General features: G+C 39.6%; 1 protein-coding gene across 2 annotated transcripts in view; it reads right to left on the bottom strand.

Moving 5' to 3' along the window:
• The window catches only part of si:dkey-106n21.1 (solute carrier family 23 member 2), an 83,688-nt gene extending 64,285 nt beyond the window's left edge, over window positions 1-19,403 (bottom strand). The window contains exons 1-2 of one of the 2 annotated variants that reach the window (XM_049573036.1): window positions 19,268-19,403; window positions 32-184 (exon numbers count right to left, since the gene is read on the bottom strand). In XM_049573036.1, the coding sequence (XP_049428993.1) occupies window positions 32-184; window positions 19,268-19,339 (225 nt within the window). In that variant the 5' untranslated portion in view covers window positions 19,340-19,403. Of the gene's footprint in view, window positions 1-31; window positions 185-16,471; window positions 16,743-19,267 lie in introns of those variants that run through there. The other variant, XM_049573035.1, reaches the window with a different exon arrangement.
• Between the last annotated feature and the right edge of the window lie 2,822 nt (window positions 19,404-22,225).

Below are 22,225 nucleotides of genomic sequence, written 5' to 3' on the forward strand. Positions count from 1 at the left end.
AGTCTATGGATAATACAGGAACTTCATTTGCCTGAAAGCCGAGCAGGATGCAGAGGTACCACGGCGGCCTGTCATTGAGGGAGTAAACCAGATCTGCACTTTTGTCCACAGGTGCCTCCAGGTCCTCTGTATGTGGCTCCTCAATGTCAACCGTCAGCTGAGGCTGTTCATCACCATCTTTGTCCTGGTAAAAGAAGCAAAGGTAAACAAGTGAATTCATAAAATTCATCTTTCCAAGCAACATCAAATAAAAAACAATATTTTCTTACAGTTTCAATCCACTGAAACTATTTGGACACCAACTCCCAGACCTACGTTTTCCCACAACACAAACATACTTTAATCCAACTCCTCACTGTTGTTGTGAGCACAGAGACTCGAACATAGCCAAAGGTTCATAACGGTTTTGTTTTCTCTTTGTCTTTGAAACAGGGCGTAGTTCCTTAGTTCTATCTTTACTGTCATCTCCTCAGATAAGAGACATAAATACTGATCGGACGCAAAGAAGTTAATGTGAGCCATGTGTGGAACATTCTTGGAGGTGACAGCAGAGGGCAGGTGGGGTGAACAATCTAACATATATGCTCCTGATTCCTGATGCTGATGATGAAGGTACTTCACGTTGAACTTCTCTAGTGATCCTTCCACATATTTTTTGACCTTTTACGACATGTTTCATGTTTTTAAACCTGAGTGTGTTTGAGAGTGGAGGCAAAAGCTCTAGTGTGACATAAATCACTATCAACTCGATCAAAACATCCTTGTTGTTGTGCTAAATCAAGATGTGAGGCTTTGAAGAGGAGTCACTGAGATCGATCCAACCTACTGAGAGCTGATGGATGAGCAGCTGAAGCTGTACACAAAAAACATTAAGAGAGGATGTTTGCAGTATTACTCAATGTTTTTGCCTCTTTTTGTTGTTGTTGTTGTTGTTGTTGTTAAAATGAAAGAAGAGATCTCTTTGTTGTAGTCACTGCTGGTTACACAGATGAAAGACAATATTTCTGCACTGTATTCATTACATGTACAGGGTGACTAGCGATACTTATAATACTGAGAATGAATGTTACATAATTGCATTAGTTTTAATCTAGCCAACACTTGTAAGGTGATGGTTCATCTGTTCCATCCATAAAAAACACTACAGTGTCAAAATCTCTTAAAAAACACAGCCGCCAAGCACCTTAATTTAAACCCACCATTTTATGAGGATGTAGCATCTCAACCCATTCACCAAAACAGATGTTGGCATTGTACCTTTCTGCAAACCAGAGATATGTTTTATTTGTATGTTTCATATGGAGGGCTGTATCCAAATATTCGGATATTCGAATATTCGTTTTTATGGGTAGGTATTCGTTATGAAAATTTGGTATTCAATATTCGTTTTTTTATTTACTTATTTTATTATTATTATTATTATTATTATTTTTGACATATTCTTTTGGTGCTAAATGCAGTCTTTTTGTTGTTGGTAAATGTAAGTTATAGATAAAAATCAAAATTTTTAAATTGCATTGTCAAAAATGTGAAAATATAGTACAGCCTACCAACTGAGCTTGTGCGCACAGCACGCTTGAGCGCATCCGTCTGAGGCTGTGGATCAATGCCAAGTTTTACCACTTTATCACTATTCCCTCTAACTTGTAGCTGTTTTTTCGTTATCTTTTGAATTTAATATGAATTATGGAACCGTTTTTGTCAACGTTTGTTCCCCCCGTTTTGTACAATAAATTATTGTTTAAAGTTTCAACAAGTTTCTTTTGGAGTGCGTGACACAAGCGTGTTTTGAAAACGGCCGCGGACTGTCACCTGCTCAACGCATCAGTACCTTTGGATGCCATGACAGTAATAGCCAATAATGTCAAAATATCATTTACAGACCGATTTAACAGACGATCACTGCTGCCCGACCCGCAGGTCCATTTGCGGGTCCCGTGGGTTACGGGTCGACCCGTGCATCACTGCTCAGCTCAGTCTATAAGGCTGTACACACAACAGTAAGACTATAGACATTATATTGTATTCAGGCCGGCAGAACCAGCAGCACGTCGGCTCTACAGTGCACGGCACTGCTGATTAACCATTTTATTGCAGCACAGAGTGTCTGCCAGCAACCAGTTACTTGCAGAAGCTTCCTACAACTTGTTTCAGCAGTTCCGATTTAATCAGAAGACAAATTAAACAGGATGACTAGCCAATGTGAAAATCAAAAGAAAGCACAGAATAATGTACTGAAGGAAACTATTGTGCCATCACATTTTTTTGTGGTTTGAGAGCAAAGTTTCGCTGCTGTGCAAAACTCCGCAATACAAATAGGTCCGAAAAAACCCAGGAGGAGTGCTTCGCAAGGAGTCTTTGAAAGGAGCCGAGCCTGGCGTAAAACCGGAGAGAGCAGGCAGCATGGCCGCAGCACGGCCACAGCACCAAATGTATGTCCCAAAGTAGTGTTAAAAAATACCCACTTTTGTTGGTCCCTATGCTGCTGTCTGCTGCTTAGCAGCCATTTCGCCTAGGTGTCATGCCTTCCACCATCACCTCCTCTTCCTTTTTCATCTACCAGCCCTTCGGTTGGCTGGTCAAAAATTTAATTTCGGACACCGGATAAAGTGCCCTACATCTGTTGTACTGTTTTCCAGTAAGGTGGTGGTTGTATTCTGCTGTATCTTATGTTCTATAGGTGTATTCAGACCGAGGGAACTTTATCTATGAACCACCCCTTCTTATTTTGTCTGCATCACATGAACTAGGAACAGTTGTAGTTGTTAAAACACCACAGTGAGGGACTTCTTCAACTCCTATTTCAGAGTAAGGACTCTCACAGCACAAGTGATAGCTGGCTTATGTCTCTTCATCGTTTCTGTTGGTGGTGTGGATGCAAACAGAAAAAAGAGCCCTTGATGGTGTGTCATGGGCTGAATCTCAAGAACTGGTCCAAAAACACCTTTTGTGAGACATCACCTTCTGCCCAAAACCATTCTGTAATTCTACAGATGAATAAAATGCCACAAAAGCCGACAATTTCCTAAAGCTTCTGCAGCAGCTGCCAGCAGTATGACAAGAACGTTTGCTGAGGGGATGAGTGTGTTTACCCACTCAGTTGTCTTCAGGTTTAACAAGCAGGGAGAATGTACTGGACCTCTGTGCTTTTATTTATGACGCCACAGTGCCAGAGGTTCTGTTCACATCTGTGTGTGGTGGTGACATAAAGTACTGTCCATCAAAGTGTGGACTACATAACACGAATTATGTGACATGTAACTCCAAAAGTACCTTGACACTGGAGATGTTTTCCTCTGCTGCTACTTCTGCTTGAAAGGATCTTTTTCCAGGAGAAATGTGTTTTTCTTTCCCATTTAAATCATTCTAGTGAGACCAAGCACAAGGTAAATCATAGAAATGGGAAAAAAATGAATGTCAGGTGTGGACCTCTGATCTTCACGTATGTAACACAGAAGATTCTGGCTTTCTTCCCACTAACCAAAGGCAGATAGAGCAGGTCAGGCGGTTAGGAAGCATATACATATATCCCTCTAAATCCGATGCACTTCAGCTTAAAAAGATTCTTTAAACACATAAATGTTACAGAATTCCCATATATCAGGTGACGCAAATGTTTCAAGAACATGATGTGTTAAAGATTGGTGCCATTTGTTAGTGGATGAGAGAAATACATTTGTAATTATCTATTAAAGGTGATTCATAATAATTTAATAATCTGAAAAATTTAGAAGTCTTTGTCAGCCTTGACTTTATTTCTGTATAATCAAACAAACACTTTGCTGTTATTGAAATATTTTTCCCTCCACAGGTTAGAGACAATATTTGGTGTGAAGGTGTTTATGTCTCTGAGATGTTCAGGCAGCCTGTTCTGTCAGAGGGGTGTTTATGGGATGTCTTTGGCATCCTTTGAAGTGACTTACAGTACAGGCCAAAAGTTTGGACACACCTTCTCATTCAATGCGTTTTCTTTATTTTCATGACTGTTTACATTGTAGATTCTCACTGAAGGCATCAAAACTATGAATGAACACATGTGGAGTTATGTACTTAACAAAAAAAGGTGAAATAACTGAAAACATGTTTTATATTCTAGTTTCTTCAAAATAGCCACCCTTTGCTCTGATTACTGCTTTGCACACTCTTGGCATTCTCTCCATGAGCTTCAAGAGGTAGTCACCTGAAATGGTTTTCCAACAGTCTTGAAGGAGTTCCCAGAGGTGTTTAGCACTTGTTGGCCCCTTTGCCTTCACTCTGCGGTCCAGCTCACCCCAAACCATCTCCATTGGGTTCAGGTCCGGTGACTGTGGAGGCCAGGTCATCTGCCGCAGCACTCCATCACTCTCCTTCTTGGTCAAATAGCCCTTACACAGCCTGGAGGTGTGTTTGGGGTCATTGTCCTGTTGAAAAATAAATGATCGTCCAACTAAACGCAAACCGGATGGGATGGCATGTCGCTGCAGGATGCTGTGGTAGCCATGCTGGTTCAGTGTGCCTTCAATTTTGAATAAATCCCCAACAGTGTCACCAGCAAAACACCCCCACACCATCACACCTCCTCCTCCATGCTTCACAGTGGGAACCAGGCATGTGGAATCCATCCGTTCACCTTTCTGCGTCTCACAAAGACACGGCGGTTGGAACCAAAGATCTCAAATTTGGACTCATCAGACCAAAGCACAGATTTCCACTGGTCTAATGTCCATTCCTTGTGTTTCTTGGCCCAAACAAATTTCTTCTGCTTGTTGCCTCTCCTTAGCAGTGGTTTCCTAGCAGCTATTTGACCATGAAGGCCTGATTGGCGCAGTCTCCTCTTAACAGTTGTTCTAGAGATGGGTCTGCTGCTAGAACTCTGTGTGGCATTCATCTGGTCTCTGATCTGAGCTGCTGTTAACTTGCCATTTCTGAGGCTGGTGACTCGGATGAACTTATCCTCAGAAGCAGAGGTGACTCTTGGTCTTCCTTTCCTGGGTCAGTCCTCATGTGTGCCAGTTTCGTTGTAGTGCTTGATGGTTTTTGCGACTCCACTTGGGGACACATTTAAAGTTTTTGCAATTTTCCGGACTGACTGACCTTCATTTCTTAAAGTAATGATGGCCACTGGTTTTTCTTTAGTTAGCTGATTGGTTCTTGCCATAATATGAATTTTAACAGTTGTCCAATAGGGCTGTCGGCTGTGTATTAACCTGACTTCTGCACAACACAACTGATGGTCCCAACCCCATTGATAAAGCAAGAAATTCCACTAATTAACCCTGATAAGGCACACCTGTGAAGTGGAAACCATTTCAGGTGACTACCTCTTGAAGCTCATGGAGAGAATGCCAAGAGTGTGCAAAGCAGTAATCAGAGCAAAGGGTGGCTATTTTGAAGAAACTAGAATATAAAACATGTTTTCAGTTATTTCACCTTTTTTTGTTAAGTACATAACTCCACATGTGTTCATTCATAGTTTTGATGCCTTCAGTGAGAATCTACAATGTAAATAGTCATGAAAATAAAGAAAATGCATTGAATGAGAAGGTGTGTCCAAACTTTTGGCCTGTACTGTATATTAACTGTTAAAACAGAGTGCTCTTTAAAGGCTGCCCGATATGTGACACCAGGGACTTCTTCAAATACAAAGAGGTCGCTCCCCTCTTCAAACAGGCTACATGGGACGGATCAGCTTCCTGTGAATTTGTACACACACTCGGGAGCATGTTTGAGGTGCAGGTATGTCTGGTTTGGTCTTTACATACATGTTAAATCCATAGAATTACATATTTGGCCACTATGTATAAAAAACATCAATCATTACTTTGTATTTGGTGCCATAAACTTAGTTTGTTTTTAGGATTATATATTTTCTATTATATTTTTGTGCGCACATTATGGGATGCGCCACGTGACCCATAAGCTGTTTCTGAATGTAAAGAGGTCAGTTCCCTCTTAACACAGTCCACATGGGACAGATCAGTTTCCAGAGGGTTTGTATGAAGTCTATTGAGATGTGTATGTTTGAAGTGTTTGAATCAAGTCAGCAGATGATGAGGTTTTCACAGGAGTGTTTTCAAGGTGGGACACGTGGGACATTAGTGACATATCAGATGGCATGGCAAGGACAAGGTGTAATGAATGTGGCATCATGTGGAATTTTTCACCTCTGTTAGATTAGCAATTTTTTTTAAAGTCATAATTAAGTCAACTCTCACACAGTACTGCCCACTGCAACAAACAATACAAATTAGCAGGAATGTAGCACAGGGTGACAGAGTTTTCTCTGTCACCCTGTGCTACATTCCTGCTAATGGTATGTTCATGGTATGGTATGTTCATTTAATTTAGAGAAAAAAGTTTTGGCAAAATGTTATTTATATTTTGCTTCTAAAAGACACACAGTGAAAAAGGACCAGTCTTATTGTGAAGAAAGATTTGTCCGTTAGCAGCAATGCAGCACGACACTGAAGTGAAAGCAGAGCTGTGTTAATTTAAATTTAAGAATGCAATAAAAATATTTTGTCCCCAAAAAAACAATGAATAATCATGATAAATAATGGTGATCTCAATACTGATCAAAATAATTTAGATCATCATTTTGGCCATAATCATGCAGCTCTGTTATTTATCATATCTGCCAATAGATGCCCCTGAATCCAACACACCTTTAGGGAGCCTGAACTTGGTTTAATTTGAGTGTAAACAGGCATCAGTTCAGATTATCTCCTCCCGAATCATAATGAGGAGAAATTTATCTGTATTTAATTCAGAATGAGGAGCTCTGCCTTCAGAGTAGTTCCTCTGCAACATTACAGACATCACAAAATGCTTAGCAGCTGAAGAAGTCAATAAAAAAGCCAATTTTAGACGAGGCTCTGTCCCTCGCCTACAGTCAGTTATGTAAAGCTGACACACAAAGTATAGCTACAGTATGTATGTCTATAAATCTATATACAGTATGTACAGTATATATGCTGGAACTGGGAGAGGAAGACAAAGTTACACCATTACTGTAAGTCTGACAAACTCCTCTCTGTGTTCTGTGGGTCCATGACTGCACCCCTCATCAAAATTTAATTTAAACCCTAAATTTAAACTTCAATTTCTGTCCTGTGTACTTTATTTGGCCCCTGATCCACATAGTATTAACTGAGTTTACATCTTATGACCAAATCTGTTACTGCAATAATTAGAGCACTAGTTTCCACCAAAGCTTCACATGGGGTCATGAGGCTGAACTGATTTTAAGGGTTGAAAGAAAACCTGTGAACAAACACAAAGCAGGCCTTTATCTCAGTAGTTCATTTATTTCTGTGATGATAACAAAGTGGAATTGCTATTTTCTAAAGATTAGATTATAATTCAAGATATTAACTTTCAAAAAATCTTAGAGAATATGGGCACAAGTTATACTGACAGAGTCTTGACTCTCTTCTAAACAGCCTCGTCCTGCAGAAGAAAAAGGGCTAACTGAACAATGGCCAAAAGTCAGGGAGGAGGAAATTCTGAATTTGTCAAAAAAGAGGCCTGCTAGGTTTGTATAATTGCTTACATTTGAAAACGACATAATAGAGACAGAGAATCATATCAAATTGCCCCTAAAACTACCAGTAAAACCCATCTCTGATGTTATACTCACAGGAAACTTCTAAAAATGACTTTACTGGTCAAAGACATTCTCCACTGTAGCACCTGAAACTAAAGTCTTACAAAGATTACATTTTTCCCCATGATAGTTGACTTCGTATGTTTATCCTTCTCACTGGATGTCTCAGATATTACACACACACATAAGATAAAAATCCATACACCAGTGAATCTGAGGATATTTCACACTGAGGTCCACAAAGAGGATCGCAGCCACATGCTGCAGCCACTCGCTCTGGCTTCAGTCAGCACTTCAACCAACAGAAAACACCTCGTATCTGTCTCCCATAACATTTACTCTCACACAGCAGGCACACAGACATGCGCCTCGGTGGTTACATGGCCATCTGCTTCCATCTAGTGGTTATTTAGCTGCACACCAGTAACACCGCTGAGGACGGAGAGCAAGTGGAGGGGCCCTCATAACCAGGGATGGAACTACTGTTTCTACTTTTTCCTCTAAACAAAGGGTTTATTCACTTAAAGAAAAAAAATTGACAAATAATTCTCAGGTTTTGCAGTTTGTAGACATGCTGGATGGTAGCTTCATGTCTTTTTTAATTTTAAATAACTAATGTTTTATCTTTGTACCTCGTCTACAGGTTTGCTATTTTTACAGATTTTTTTTTACTATAACCATTTCTACTTTTTATATCTTTTCTCTGTACTCTTTATTGTGATTTATATTTCACTGCTCAGTAAAGCACTTTGAATTGCCCTGGTGTATTAAATGTGTTGTACAGATAAAGCTGTCTTGCCTTTCTGTCTGAGTTTTTTTTTTAAATATTGCCTCTGAATTATTTTGGTAATTTTTAAAATAATAAAACAAAATCACCAGCAACTTGTCTTTACAGTGACAGTGTCCCTGCTACTGTGCGCAATCCACGGGTGTCTTTGTCAACTCTTTTCACTGGCACGACTCTCCACCGATGAAACAGTCCCTATGAAAACTTTGACCAGCATTTGCTGTGGATTATCAAAAAGGGACCCTGCTTCTGAAATGAGACCGCTTTATACAAAAGAGGTCCCACATATCCCAAAAAAAACCCCCAAAAACCCATATTGGTTATGAGAAAATTGAATAAGTAACCAAACAAATCAGCACTGAACAGGGTCTACTAACAGAAGGCTAATGAACCGGCCTTAAATAACGCCAAGAAGAGAAAACACCCGGAGCTCCCCACAGTGGGTCGTAGTAGGATCTGGATTCTCCTTTCCAATCTGAGCCGACATGAGAAACAGAAACAGAAATGAAGCTGCGAAAAACAGACTACCATCGAATATAAATAATTAATCAGGGCCTAAAAATCTAAATAATGTCGGACACAAACACAAACTGAGAGTGAGAGAGAACTGAGAGTGAACACAAGGCATTTTGATTCACAGCCATGTTGTGCACATCCTCACCAGTAGGGGAAGTGTGTGACAGACAGATTTGATGACAGAGGCCCCACAGAGTTCTGGGTACCTCTCATTTTTATTCGGGCGAGACAGAGATCTCAACAGCCTGACTGTCTCAGACACTGATCACATAATTTCAACATCCTGGTTCGATCACAGCTGAGAACATTAATGTAATTTTATCCTCCTTCTCTTTCCTCATGTCCTGCCACATCTCTACCAACTAAAGCCTCTTTATAGTTTAAGGTCCTGGAAAATTGACCTAAATTTGCCTATAAAGCATACTCAGTGCATTCCCAAAGTAAACTGAGAGCTGTTCATCTTTAATACATGTACATGCACGGTCTCATTTAAAAGGTAACTGAAGTTTTTCCCCCACAGTCAGAATCACTCCAAGAGCTTCTGTCATTGATTTAGTTTCACCACACTGATATAATTTATTTGTGTATCTCTGCCTGAATATTTTGATGCTGCAGATGACTGGGACTGGGAGGTATTAACTGGAAAACATTATGAGACCTTGACATGAAGCTTCACATGGTCCAGAATCAAAGTAAATAACAGTATCACAGAAAATAAACATCTGCCACGTTTTTCTGAGGTTTTGTCCAGATGCTGGTCAAAATAAAAGAGGGAAAAACACTAAACTGAATAAAGAGTGAAAAACTAATCAAAACAGACAGAATGTCTAGTTAAGAGCTTTCTGTTTGTAAAAACACTTCTAGAAAATCTATATTGTTGTACATTTCTGTACATTTATACAAGTCTGTGGTGAACGTAATGGGTTTAAAACTCCTCTGAAGGTGAGGAGTGTCATTGGTTATAAGATCCATTAGCCATCAGGCCAATCTCTGGCGACTGATTGGCTATGAGGCCTTACAAAGTAAGGGAGGGTCTTTGTTTCAACACAGGCCCTTGCTGGCTACTAAAGCCATAGCAACAGCACTGGAAGCTCCTATTGGCTCAAGTGAGGTGTCAATGTAAAGGCCAGAGTTCAGTCACTATTTTGACACTGAGGAAGAGGACAGTTTAGTGTTACCACCTAACGTGCATGTCTTTGATTTTTGGAGGAAGCCAGTGAATGCTGCCACGGGGAGAACAGCCTCTTGCTGTGACGCAACATTGTTAGCCACTGCACTACCGTGCCACACCTTAAAACCAAACAGGCCTTGCAACACCCCATGAAACTTCAGTGACCTCTAGTGGGGGTCAGGACCAGGTTGTTGGTGAGCGTAAAAATTGCAGGACTTTGCAAATGGGGAGCAATTTCACGGCCTGACCACTGTCTGTGGTCAAGTCTAGGCAACAAAAGCACTTTGGTGAGAGTTATTAGAGGACAGTATAGGTTGGAGGAAACAGTATAAATGTTTTTCAATATTAAAGCAAGCCCTCAATTTTCCCCTAACATTAACCTTAAGTGCTGTGACTCATTAAACAAATTTAAAAACATATCATGACTCAGCAAATACAATCATTAACAATGCAATGAACTCATTGCTTAAAAGTTAATTTCCTAATTTGCCAAGCTCTCAGCAGAGCACAGCAATCACACCATTTTCCTCTAAAATGAAGCAAAATTAGATTCATTAAAAAAAAACTACTCAAGTTGAATACCAGTCCCTCTGTAGATAGACTGATACTGTCCACTGTGATTATATAATGCTCAGCATCATGTGCTGAGATGAGTGTCTTCCACGTCACAGTTGTGACAATATGGACGGATAAACTGAGCGTGGGAGGACCAATCAGTTTGCTGGCTGCATGGATGATCTTAAAGAGGCTCTGTTAGTAAGTGACAGTAAAACATACTGAAGAACACTAAAGAACTAGCTTAATGACGATGTGAAGCGGCAGGAAGAAACGTGTTTTGTTCTGGATGACTGATCCTCTCTGTTGGCAGCATCTGTGAATTTGCATGCTGATTCAAACAGAGATTACTGTTCAGTCATACAGCAAGATATCTGAACCACCTCTAGAACATATAATGGTGTTAGGATTTAAATTTGAAGGATTTTATCGTCAAAAAATGAACTATTTTGCAAAGCAACAGAACAACAGAGAATACAGGGTGTCTACAGGTATAAGACAGTTAAATTTGATACGTCTTAAAACCTTTTCTTGATCATTTTCAACCAAACTGAAGCCACATTTTTAGACAAATCATCTTTTTCTTATTCAAGCATTGCAGGTAAGTATGAATTTATAGTATATAATGCATGTGGTCCAGTGCAGAGATGGGCTTTATGCAGAAATATGGTTATTAGAGTGAGTTAATGTACATTTTGCCAACAGCTAAGTGCAAGTATAAAGTAAAAACAGTATTAGTTTCAGTGGTAGGTTGAATTAAAGTAAAAAGGGGAAACTGCACTTTGTTACCTTCTTAGGTTTTCACATTTTAATCCAGAGGCCAAAAACAGTTGTCTTATTATTATAAATTAGCCTAACAACTAGCGATCTTTTCCTCTTCTCATATAAAACCAGGGACAACAGCAACATTTAACAAAGGTAACAGTACACAGTGTGGCTCCATTACAACTCACAAGGTTCACTGACAAAACAATTGTCTTATACTAAACACGTTTTCCAAACAAATACAACATGTTAACGTTATTAGCACAAGCCTTTGGCATTTTACATTGTATTGATTAGCCTAGCAGCCGGCGATCTTTCCCTCTTCTCATTTGAAACCTGGATAAATCCCGAAGTATAAATCCCTGAAGGATAAATCACACACAAGACTTAAAATGCTATTTTAGTGGAGGCTTTATTGTCTTCACAATTTATTGTTTCTTATCTGTGAACTAAAACTAAATACAAGCTCCATTTCTCCTGAGGGAAATGTCAGTATATAGCGACAGACAGGTCGGCGTCACCGCAACGTGTAGTTACAATTCTGGGGAGGCATTGGGCAAAAGTTCCATAATAAACTTTGAACATATTGTAATTCAGGTGGTTTGAGAGAAAACCAGACTTTTGCTCCTCCTCTTGGCTTCTGTTTTCAGATCTTGGAAAATCTAACTTGTCACGGGAGACTTTGGCTAATCACAGGCCATTTCAGAGAGAGAGCACTCCTACTGGCTGTTTAACAGATGCAGATGTACGTGTACGTCCAAACTGCCTAAACTGCAAGGCAGTGCAAAAAAAGGAAGATAGACTAAAAAAAAAAAAGTCAAAAAGAGAGTCTGGCAATAAACGAAAATGATGAATGAAAATGATGCTAATAGTTTAGCTTTTTGCCAACTGGAGCTAAAAGGTCATGGCTGCGGCATGAAGTTCACATTTATGTAACGTAAGCTAATGTTAGCCAGAGCCTCAAATCAGTGTGTCTTTAGCCTCACTCCCCACCACTACAGACCACCTCGCCAGAGGGAGACTAACAGCAACCCAAATCCAGCCAGTTCAGACCCAAGCTCATTTTAGTTCTGGCAAACTGACCTACACCTTTCCCAACTCCAACAGAAGCTTAAAACCTGTTTGAGGAAACAAGTGAAACAAACTGAGCTGTTGTGTCTGTGACGCTCTGTGAGACTGGCAGGTGACTCAGTTTGTATTTACTGATTTCCACACTCATACAAACATGCACAAATACACGGTGTCAGTGTTTCCCTGAGGATTATTTTTTAGCAGGGTAACATAATGACTTTGCTGTTTGGTTTAGGATACAGGACTTTCCTGCCCATGAATGCATCACCTTCTATTACAGTTACAGTTATTCTATTATGCTTTTCCTCTTTTCTGACCTATAAATGTTGTTACAATGTTGCATAGTCATGTTAAACAATGCCAACGTGTCAAATAATGAGGTTCATGCATTTGGAAGTGAGCCCTGCAAGCTGTTTTGGATGGCTCTGCATGCTGTGTTTTACAGTCTTTTTTAAAACAGCGTAGTCTGTGTGACGTTAATGCGTGCCAGACTTACTTGCATGCCGGCAGCGCTCGGCAGCCCTTCAGAAGTCCTCGGGAGAGTGACCAATCACAGTGGGCTCGGGGGATGGAGTAAATTACACAGACCATTTTCACGGGATGCAGGAAATACAAGGAAGCAGTGCAGTGAGAGGCACAGCGTCCTGAAGATCTACAAAGGTTTGTGTGCAGGTAATCGTGTGTATCTGCTCTATAGGAGTCCAGAAATCAAATACAAAGGCCCAAAAATGGGTATAATAGGTCCTCTTTAATTAATTTAGCTTGCATTATAACAGTGTAAAACACTATAGCTACTAATTCTAGAGGTTTTACACATGTAAACATGTAAAATGTCAGGTGATCATGTCACCTAATCATTTACGACTAAAACCTACCCTAGAAATCCAGAGTTCTCACAAGAGCACAATTTGAATTTGCTCAGCGAGTCACTCTGGCAATCAGTAATGATGCTCATCACCCATGCCATTGGAGCCGAGCTGCACCAATCACATCGGTGTATCTGATATAGGCGGGCCAGAGGCGAGCTAAACAGATGACAACAGCGCTGCCACGACGAAGTCCAGAATCAGTCAGTAAACATTGCAAGATGGCTACGGATGAACACCAGTTGTTTGAAACGGCTTTGGCCGCTATAATGAACGAGTTAGACTTGGCTTTTTCTCTAAAAGAGGAACAGAAGACGGCGTTCGAATCTTTCCTTTGCAAGAAGGACGTTTTTGCTGTTTTGCCGACCGGATACGGCAAGAGTCTAATCTACCAGTTAGCTCCACTGATAGCTAAGTGCTAAGTATTGTTGTGATTGGTCGTAGTGTTATCCAATTGCGTGCAGTGATATTTTCAAATGCATGCTTGGTGCCGCCCCTCGAGTTCAGCCATTTTCATTACTCATAGCCAGACCCTAAATCTTTCTAGATTTGGGTAAAATCTAGAAAAATCTAAAATGGGTAAAACATTAAAACAACCACCAGTGAGGGGACCAAGGGTCAGAGTTACTGTACCATGACAGTGTTCAAGCATCCAGAGAACACTGAAGTACTCACTAAAAGTAATGAGAAATGTGAGCCACACAGAGAGTTAGACGTTTTCTTTCACATGACGCCAGCCTTTGTTTTTGGAGTTTAGCCTCTATCATGTGTCGATACCTGAAACCCTGAATTGGCTTCTACTACACTTAAAGTCGACCTCACAAACAAAAGCTCTCTTGTAATCAGACAAGAAAAATGCCAAAAACACATTTACTGCCCCATTCCATTCCTCTGCACTGAGACACTGTGTGCACCAGGTGAATGAGAGAATCCATTTACAGTCACAATGTTACAACCAAGGCATCTGTATGTATGGAACAACATGAGGACAATGAGATATACTGTAGAAAACATGACTGCTGCTGCAGAGTAGGGCTGCCACTAATGATTATTTTCATTGTCGACTAATCTGTCGATTATTTCTTCGATTAGTCGACTAATCATTTAATTGAAAAATGTGTTAAAATGTTGAAAAATGTCGGTCTGTCTCGCCCAAACCCCAAAATTACGTCATCTAATGTCTTGTTTCATACTCACGCCAAAGGGCTTTAGCTCACTGTCACGGGAGAGTGTGTAAAGCTGCCAATATCTGAACGTAAGAAGCTGCAGTAAGAGTATTTTGGGGTACTTTTATAGTACTTTTCTATGAAAAATGACTCAAACCGATTAGTCGACTACTAAAATAGTCACTGATTATTTTAATAGTCGATTAGTCATCGATTAGTCGACCAATTGTGGCAGCCCTACTGCAGAGATAGTTTGGTCTCTACATGAATCCTTATCTGCCTCCATTTTATCATAGTTTATACCAGTTATCCGCATTATTAATAATCTCACGTGCTGTATGTGTTTGATGTTTTTTGCTCTAAAAACTGCAGATAATATTAAAAAGGCACTTAATATGGATTCAATGTAAGCTTCTGTAGGATAACTGTATCTGCCAGCATCATTACCCTACAGGGTTCAAGAGACTTAAACATTTACTTGCCCAAAGTCCATTCTTACTTGCCCCTATACAAATAGATTTATTTATTTATCATTACCAAATAACAAAGGCTGAAGTTAACGGTTTGTTTAATCGTAATTTCAGTAAATTAATCAGAACATGGGCAGAGTATGTCACAGACACGAAGCAATAAACATTCTTGCATGTCGAAAATGGTGCAACTTCTACTCACACATGGACTTCTTCACTAGTAAGTGAGTGAAAGTACAGGCTATAAAAAATCAATACAGCATAGTATCGAGATATTTTTGTGCATCACTATCATATCATTACACAGTGTCAGGTATCAAATTTTTAATATAAAAATTATTAATATTAAAAATACAAATTTAACTTTAGGTAGCCTACTAGAATTACTATGATTAATTGCTTTTTCAGTCCATAGGATGAATTTTTCTGCATGAAGTCAGATGAACAGACTGAAAACTTTGTCTTACTGGATAAAACAAAAGTTGACATAGTTTTCCTTTGGAGACAATGTGCAGTTGAAAAAAGGTAATAAATTACAATATATTTACCGAATACTTAGCATATTGCAACTGTACATATCTATATTTTGAGACACTGACCACCAAATAATCTATAAACAACCAGCCTCTTCGAAAAGTAGCCTAAGTTTCAGACACACCTCGTGGTCAACATACTGACGTGTGAGTCCAACTGGTGTAAATAGACAAAAAGAGTCTCAAAAGATTCTTGTAAAATATATTCACACGCTGAAAGTCTAAAGAAAGAAAGAGAGCTCCACTGACATATTTAATGTACAAATCCAGGTTCAGCAGCTTTGAATTCTTTTATAGTCTCTCACTGAGCTTTTGTAAAGGTGTGTAATGTTAAGGACAGTAATAATAAATGAGGCCTCGTGCCTTTGCCTGTATCATTCTGCAGATGTTGACAGACTGATGTGTTCACCCATCTGCAGCCGCTGTTTGTTTCCTGTTCCCATTTTTCTAAATTCTTCAGTTAATTGGGATGGGGAGAAAAAAAACATCTACGCTGAGCTCAGCTGTGTACACTTGCACACCCCATGCAGCCAGACCTTTACACCACTCACACACACACACAAACCACACACACCCACACGCTCCAGTATCCTTCACTCAGTTTCTGTGTCTTAGTTTTATAGAAGAGTATTTCTAGTTTCAGCTCGGAGCTCTTTGATCAGCTACACTCACACTGATATTTGCCACGTACTTTGAAACCATGCAATCGATTCAGCTGAAATATCCCGTCTTTTGTGGAACACATTCTCACTTATGTCATTTCACATTCCACAGTGGCTTACATTTAACTCTTACTGCTGTAAAGAAAGAAAATAACCCTGAACCTCTCCCTTCATCTGTACGTAAAGGCAAATATAACAATCAATTTTTAAATTATAGTTCTTCATAATAAAAATATTTGCACAAGACTGTATCTCAAACCCTCACTCAGTGTTTGACACTTTGATTTGAAACTAAAGACAGAATTAAGATGACACTACACTTACCCCGAACGCAGGATTGATCGATCCCTGCGCTTTGAGTCCCAGCTCGATTTTCTCCTCTGTAGTGAGACGCATTCTGATAAAATGAAGTGAAGTGCTGTAAAGTTGCCTCTGGACTCTTAACACATCAACAAACACACACAGCTGGAACAAAGACTCTGACTGACCGCAGACCAAAGAGGACAACCTGAACAACTGCCTCACGTCACCCAGGAAACCGAGTGTAAGGGTCAGAGAGAGAGAGGCTTGGTTATTTTGTAATCTCCTCCGCGGCTCTGAAACGTTTGTGGTCCGCTGCTGAGAAATGTAGGTTTCGTTACTCTGAGTTGCGGTCATGTGCCTGCTGTTGTGTGACGATGGATCCTATGAGGGGAGGCGAGGGCGTTTGTCACATGAATCTATAATTTGTCATCCTCATTAAGAAGGTTTTCTCTTATCAAAAGTTTTACAGCGTTTAGGTATAAGTGTCACTGTGTGGGGTTTGAGTTCTTCTGACTCTGGTATTTGAGTTGATTCTTGGCTGTTTCACTTTTCATTTTTTTTTAGGATACAGCAGTTCACCTGTGCTACACTGGACACCATGTCATCATGAGTCATATTCTGATAGTTGGGTAGGATGACATTGTCATTAGTATCAGCTCATGTCCCTGACAGATCCTTGTGTTCCACTCCACAACTAAAGCCCTGTGATGCTGCATTCAGGTCACTCACCTCCAGCCTCCTGTTTGAAGTTCTGCATCTTAGTTACAACTTTTAACCCCAGTTCAGACCACAGATTCACAACAAGATTAAAGAGATGGTGTCACATGACACTCAGCTGGTCAAATGGCCGGCAGCTGGTTTTAAAGCACGTCATCTGTTTCAACAGCCAATCAGCTTGTAGTGAAGTCCACTGGTCAGGTCAAAATGACTGCAGACAGCGTGTTGGCTTGCTGCAGCAGGTGCTCTGTCCCCGCCGAGCCCTCTGTTTCCATCCTCATGGTGTGCCGGTGTCAGACGGTGGGTCACTAGGGCTGTCAAAATTGCTCAAAAATGACGTTCGAATATTCCTTCTAAAAATAACTCATAGGTTCGAACAATTCGAATTTTTTTTTTTTTCTCGCATTATGTCCACAAGAGGGCAAACTAATACAAGGAAACATACTTGTATATGTATTAATACAAGGAAACATAACTACTTGTAGGTATTTTTATTTCAACATAAACGTCTTTGAAAACATTTACATACCTACACATTAAAACACATAAAACATTACGTTATAAACGACCGCGGACCTCTCGCTTTTTACAATGTTGCCGAATGGGGCATTGTAAATAGTTTCAACTCATCTCGCCACAAGTCATTGGTCCGAACTAGGCTAAAAAATTTACAACGTTATAACAATATTTGCTTTTAACTAGGATCTTTTATTGTATCTTCCCTTTTCCTGTATTTATAGTTATTTATTCTGTTTATTTATGTCTTTGTCATTGTGTCTTTTCCTTAAACTTTTTCCCTTGAAGTTACGTTCATACTCTGATTTGCAACAGCAACTATGAGTGCAATTACATGAACACGAATAACCTGTTAAAGACGTTTATCCTGGTTATGATCATATTTGGGACATGGTGTTAACATGACTACACAGAAATCAGGTTATTCATATTCCCTGTATACACCCCGATTACTTTCGGAGTACTCCAGCTGGCCTAGTCAGGTTTCTCATAAAAGGAACATGGTGTTTCCATGCTCAAACACATAAACAGGATACTCCATAAACCCGATCATAAACGGGGTTATTCACATCCATTAAAAAACACTCTGTGTTTACCCCTGAAATGTAATGCTGCCTATTGTTTATCAGTTTAATGAGAAAACACTGTTTAATTACTTATTTGCTATAATGCTGAACTTAAATTCTGAATGTATCAGCAAATGTTTACCAATAATGTCAGGGTTTCAGCCAGTGTACTGCAAGCCACTCCGCCCGCCCGGCGTAAACATCAAGGAATTTTTAAAAGATGTGTTTTGAGATGTTTATTTAAACTGCAGTCACCTAAAGAGTAAAGTAAAACAACCTGCTAACATTAATGGCAATGAAATTGAAACTGACTGCGCGCGCTGAGCTGTCAGCCAGGGACACTTTAAGGGTTTCACCACGAGACAATGTTATGTTTGGGTATTTGCTAACTCACGCTCTCTGTTCAATCCTGCAGGTCGGGGTGTGACCTGGCTGCTGTCCAGGATGAGTGGCAGGGACTGAAAATCCTGGTCAGCCACAATTTCAGGGACAAGTTGGTTTAGATAAGTAAGACCCATCTTATTTCCGCTAGAACATCCTGGAGTTGGTGCAGATGATGTTGGTGCTGCCCATTACAGCTGCTGGGCCCTTACCACACACATGATGGAGGAGAGGGTGGTTCCAGAGGAGCCTTTGTATTTTGTTGTTTTCCTATTAAATGTGTTATTTACATTTCTTTCTGTGCTCCTAAATGTTTTCACTAGGAGCACATGTGCCCTCCACCTCTGGGAACGTTCCAGTTTTGCATTTAATTTCCTTCTTTATAATGTCTGCACACCTGTAATGTTCATGTGAGTGTGGAGCAGTAAGCCTGCATGTACAAGGGTTTTTACTATCTTCCTTATAATCTGGTATTTTATGTACATTAAACTCTGTTATATTATTTGTTGCTATTACAGAAACCACTCTCTCTCCCTTTCTCACTCTCTCTCTCACCACACACACACACACACACACACACACACACACACACACACATATATATATACAGTGTCCTGATATTCACAGCTCATCTTACCTGGGCTTCTGTGTGTAATTCAAGTATTCTAAAGGCTGCTGTTTCTTCCTGGTTGTGGTAAATGAAGACCATTGTTGAGCTTAGTCCCTGGATGACCAGTGTATTCCTTCTGACTGAGGGTGAATCAGATGTGCAGATGCACCCTGTGCTTTACAATCTAATTGTCAGCTGCAAAACTGGGTACAAAATTAACTTTGTAATCCACCGGCCAAAAGTCCAGTTAATGTTCAATTACTACCAACCACCCAATAGATTACCATACTCAGTGGTCGAATTGTTAATTTTTAACAAGGGGGATGCAATGTAGCTTTGATTTTTTTGCATGCACACATAATCAAATATGACACCACAGATGTGCAAAATTAATCAAGATAAAGAAAAATGGCATGACCTATACCTGCTGCCTTTAAAAAACACAAATTATGCAGTAGGGCTGTATCCAAATATTCAGATATTCATTTCTATGGGTAGGTGTTCGTTATGAAAATTTGGTATTAGATATTCGTTTTTTTATTTACTTATTTTTTTATTTATTTATTTTTTACATATTTTTTTGGTGCTAAATGTAGTCTTTTTGTTGTTGGTAAATGTAGGTTATCAATAAAAATCAAAACTTTTCAATTGCATTGTTAAAAATGTGAAAATATAGTACAGCCTACCAACTGAGTTTTACCACTTTATCACTATTCCCTCTAACTTGTAGCTGTTTTTTCGTTATCTTTTGAATTTAATATGAATTATGGAACCGTTTTTGTCCACATTTGTTCCCCCCATTTTGTACAATAAATTATTGTTTAAAGTTTCAACAAGTTTCTTTTGGAGTGCGTGACACAAGTGTGTCTTGAAAACGGCCGCGGACTGTCACCTGCTCAACGCATCAGTACCTTTGGATGCCATGACAGTAATAGCCAATAATGTCAAAATATCATTTACAGACCGATTTAACAGACGATCACTGCTGCCCGACCCGCAGGTCCATTTGCGGGTCCCGTGGGTTACGGGTCGACCCGTGCATCACTACTCAGCTCAGTCTATAAAGGCTGTACACACAACAGTAAGGCTATAGACATTATATTGTATTCAGGCCGGCAGAACCAGCAGCGCATCGGCTCTACAGTGCACGGCACTGCTGATTAACCATTTTATTGCAGCACAGAGTGTCTGCCAGCAACCAGTTACTTGCAGAGGCTTCCTACAACTTGTTTCAGTGGTTCCAATTTAATCAGAAGACACATTAAACAGGATGACTAGCCAATGTGAAAATCAAAAGAAAGCACAGAATAATGTACTGGAGGAGACTGTTGCGCCATCACATTTTTTTGTGGTTTGAGAGCAAAGATCCGGTCGCCACTGTGCAAAACTCCACAATACAATTAGGTCTGAAAAAAACCCTCTCCTGTGAAGACCCTGCATGATCATCCATGCTGACCTCTGGTCCACTGTCTCCTCCCTGACCCTGCTCTTTCTATTGTGGCAATAAAGATTAAACAAATGCGTGCAAAGCAATAGTGAGCACAAGTTCTTTTTAAGGAGGAGTGGGTTCTTTCCTAGCAAGTGATTTAACATAGGTAACAATAACATTAGTGTTCTTATTAACTAGCTTAACTTGATATACTGGCATCTATTAATTAGTCATCAATTACAGGGTTTATACAGAAATTATTAAGTTGAATTTAATACTTTTTAATACCTTTTTTAATACCGTCACAATATTTTTTAATACCAACACGACTTCAAGCTGCAACTGTGGTGGCAACCTTTCGAACTTCAGTGTTGGGGGTAACTAATTATAAAGTAACGGATTACTGTCGTTTTCTTACTTAACTTTCTGAGTGAGTAAGTGTAATGCTTACAATTCAAATCAAGTACCTATTATTACAGTTACTAGATACTTTGTTACTTTTTTGCCTAAATAAAAACACTGACCTATACACAATTATTTGTTATTTAACCCTAACCCAAGACAAAAAGTTATTTCATTGTTATGTGTAGGAAGAGCACACACTACTTCTCCAGCGCTACACTCTTTCACCATCATTCTATCTCAATGAAGACAGAATGACAAATGAAAATCAGAAAAGGTTTAAAAAGTTAAAAACAGAAATGTTTAATTAAATGAATTCAACATTTAACACATGCACAGTTCAAACAGAGAGAGAAAAACTGTCCAACACTGAGATAAAATCAGAGATGAATTGAGGGGGGGGTGGGGTAGTTGGGAGATTCCCGCACGGCTCCATAAAACTGAATGATGTTCTTGTGACTCAGGACACTGAGAATCTCAGCCTGGATGAGGAGACGAGGAAAGGAGAAACTAGAGGGTTATGAAGAGCTTCCTTAGCTGCCAGCTTAACAGTTCCAATATCTGACACTGATAAGGAAACATGACCTTTGAGAAAATAATCATCCCTTATTGGATGTAAAGATAAAATCTGTAGCCTTTGATTTAATCCTGACCGTGTCTCCAGGATGTCTGAACCTTTGTCATAGGACGGACCATTCACACTGCTGTGACAAACATGCTATTAATCTCAACTGACATATAGGTCATAACCTCTGCATATGTGGAATACGTAACTGTTGCCAAGCAACACAATAACTAACCATCAATTTTATAAAATTGTACAACAACTGCAATCAAACACCAAAATATTAACAGAGTAACACAATTTTCTAACAGAAAAAAAGTATGTTTTCCTATTACTGATTCCACGTGTAAGGTTATCTGTGTGTGTGTGTGTGTGTGTGTGTGTGTGTGTGTGTGTGTGTGTGAGCGTCCTCTACGGCTCTATCTCTGCATCAAGGTACTAAAAACACAGAGGTCTCACTGAGTCCAATAAAAATAAATAAAAAGTATTTGTATTTGTATTCGAACAAAATTCAAATTAGGTGTAAAAATGCAGGTTTTTTGAGTAACACTGCGAATTAAGAATATGTCAGTGTAAAAATAAGTATTCT

This window comes from Epinephelus fuscoguttatus, linkage group LG4 (assembly GCF_011397635.1).
Source record: "Epinephelus fuscoguttatus linkage group LG4, E.fuscoguttatus.final_Chr_v1".
Classification (NCBI taxonomy): Eukaryota; Metazoa; Chordata; class Actinopteri; order Perciformes; family Serranidae; genus Epinephelus; species Epinephelus fuscoguttatus.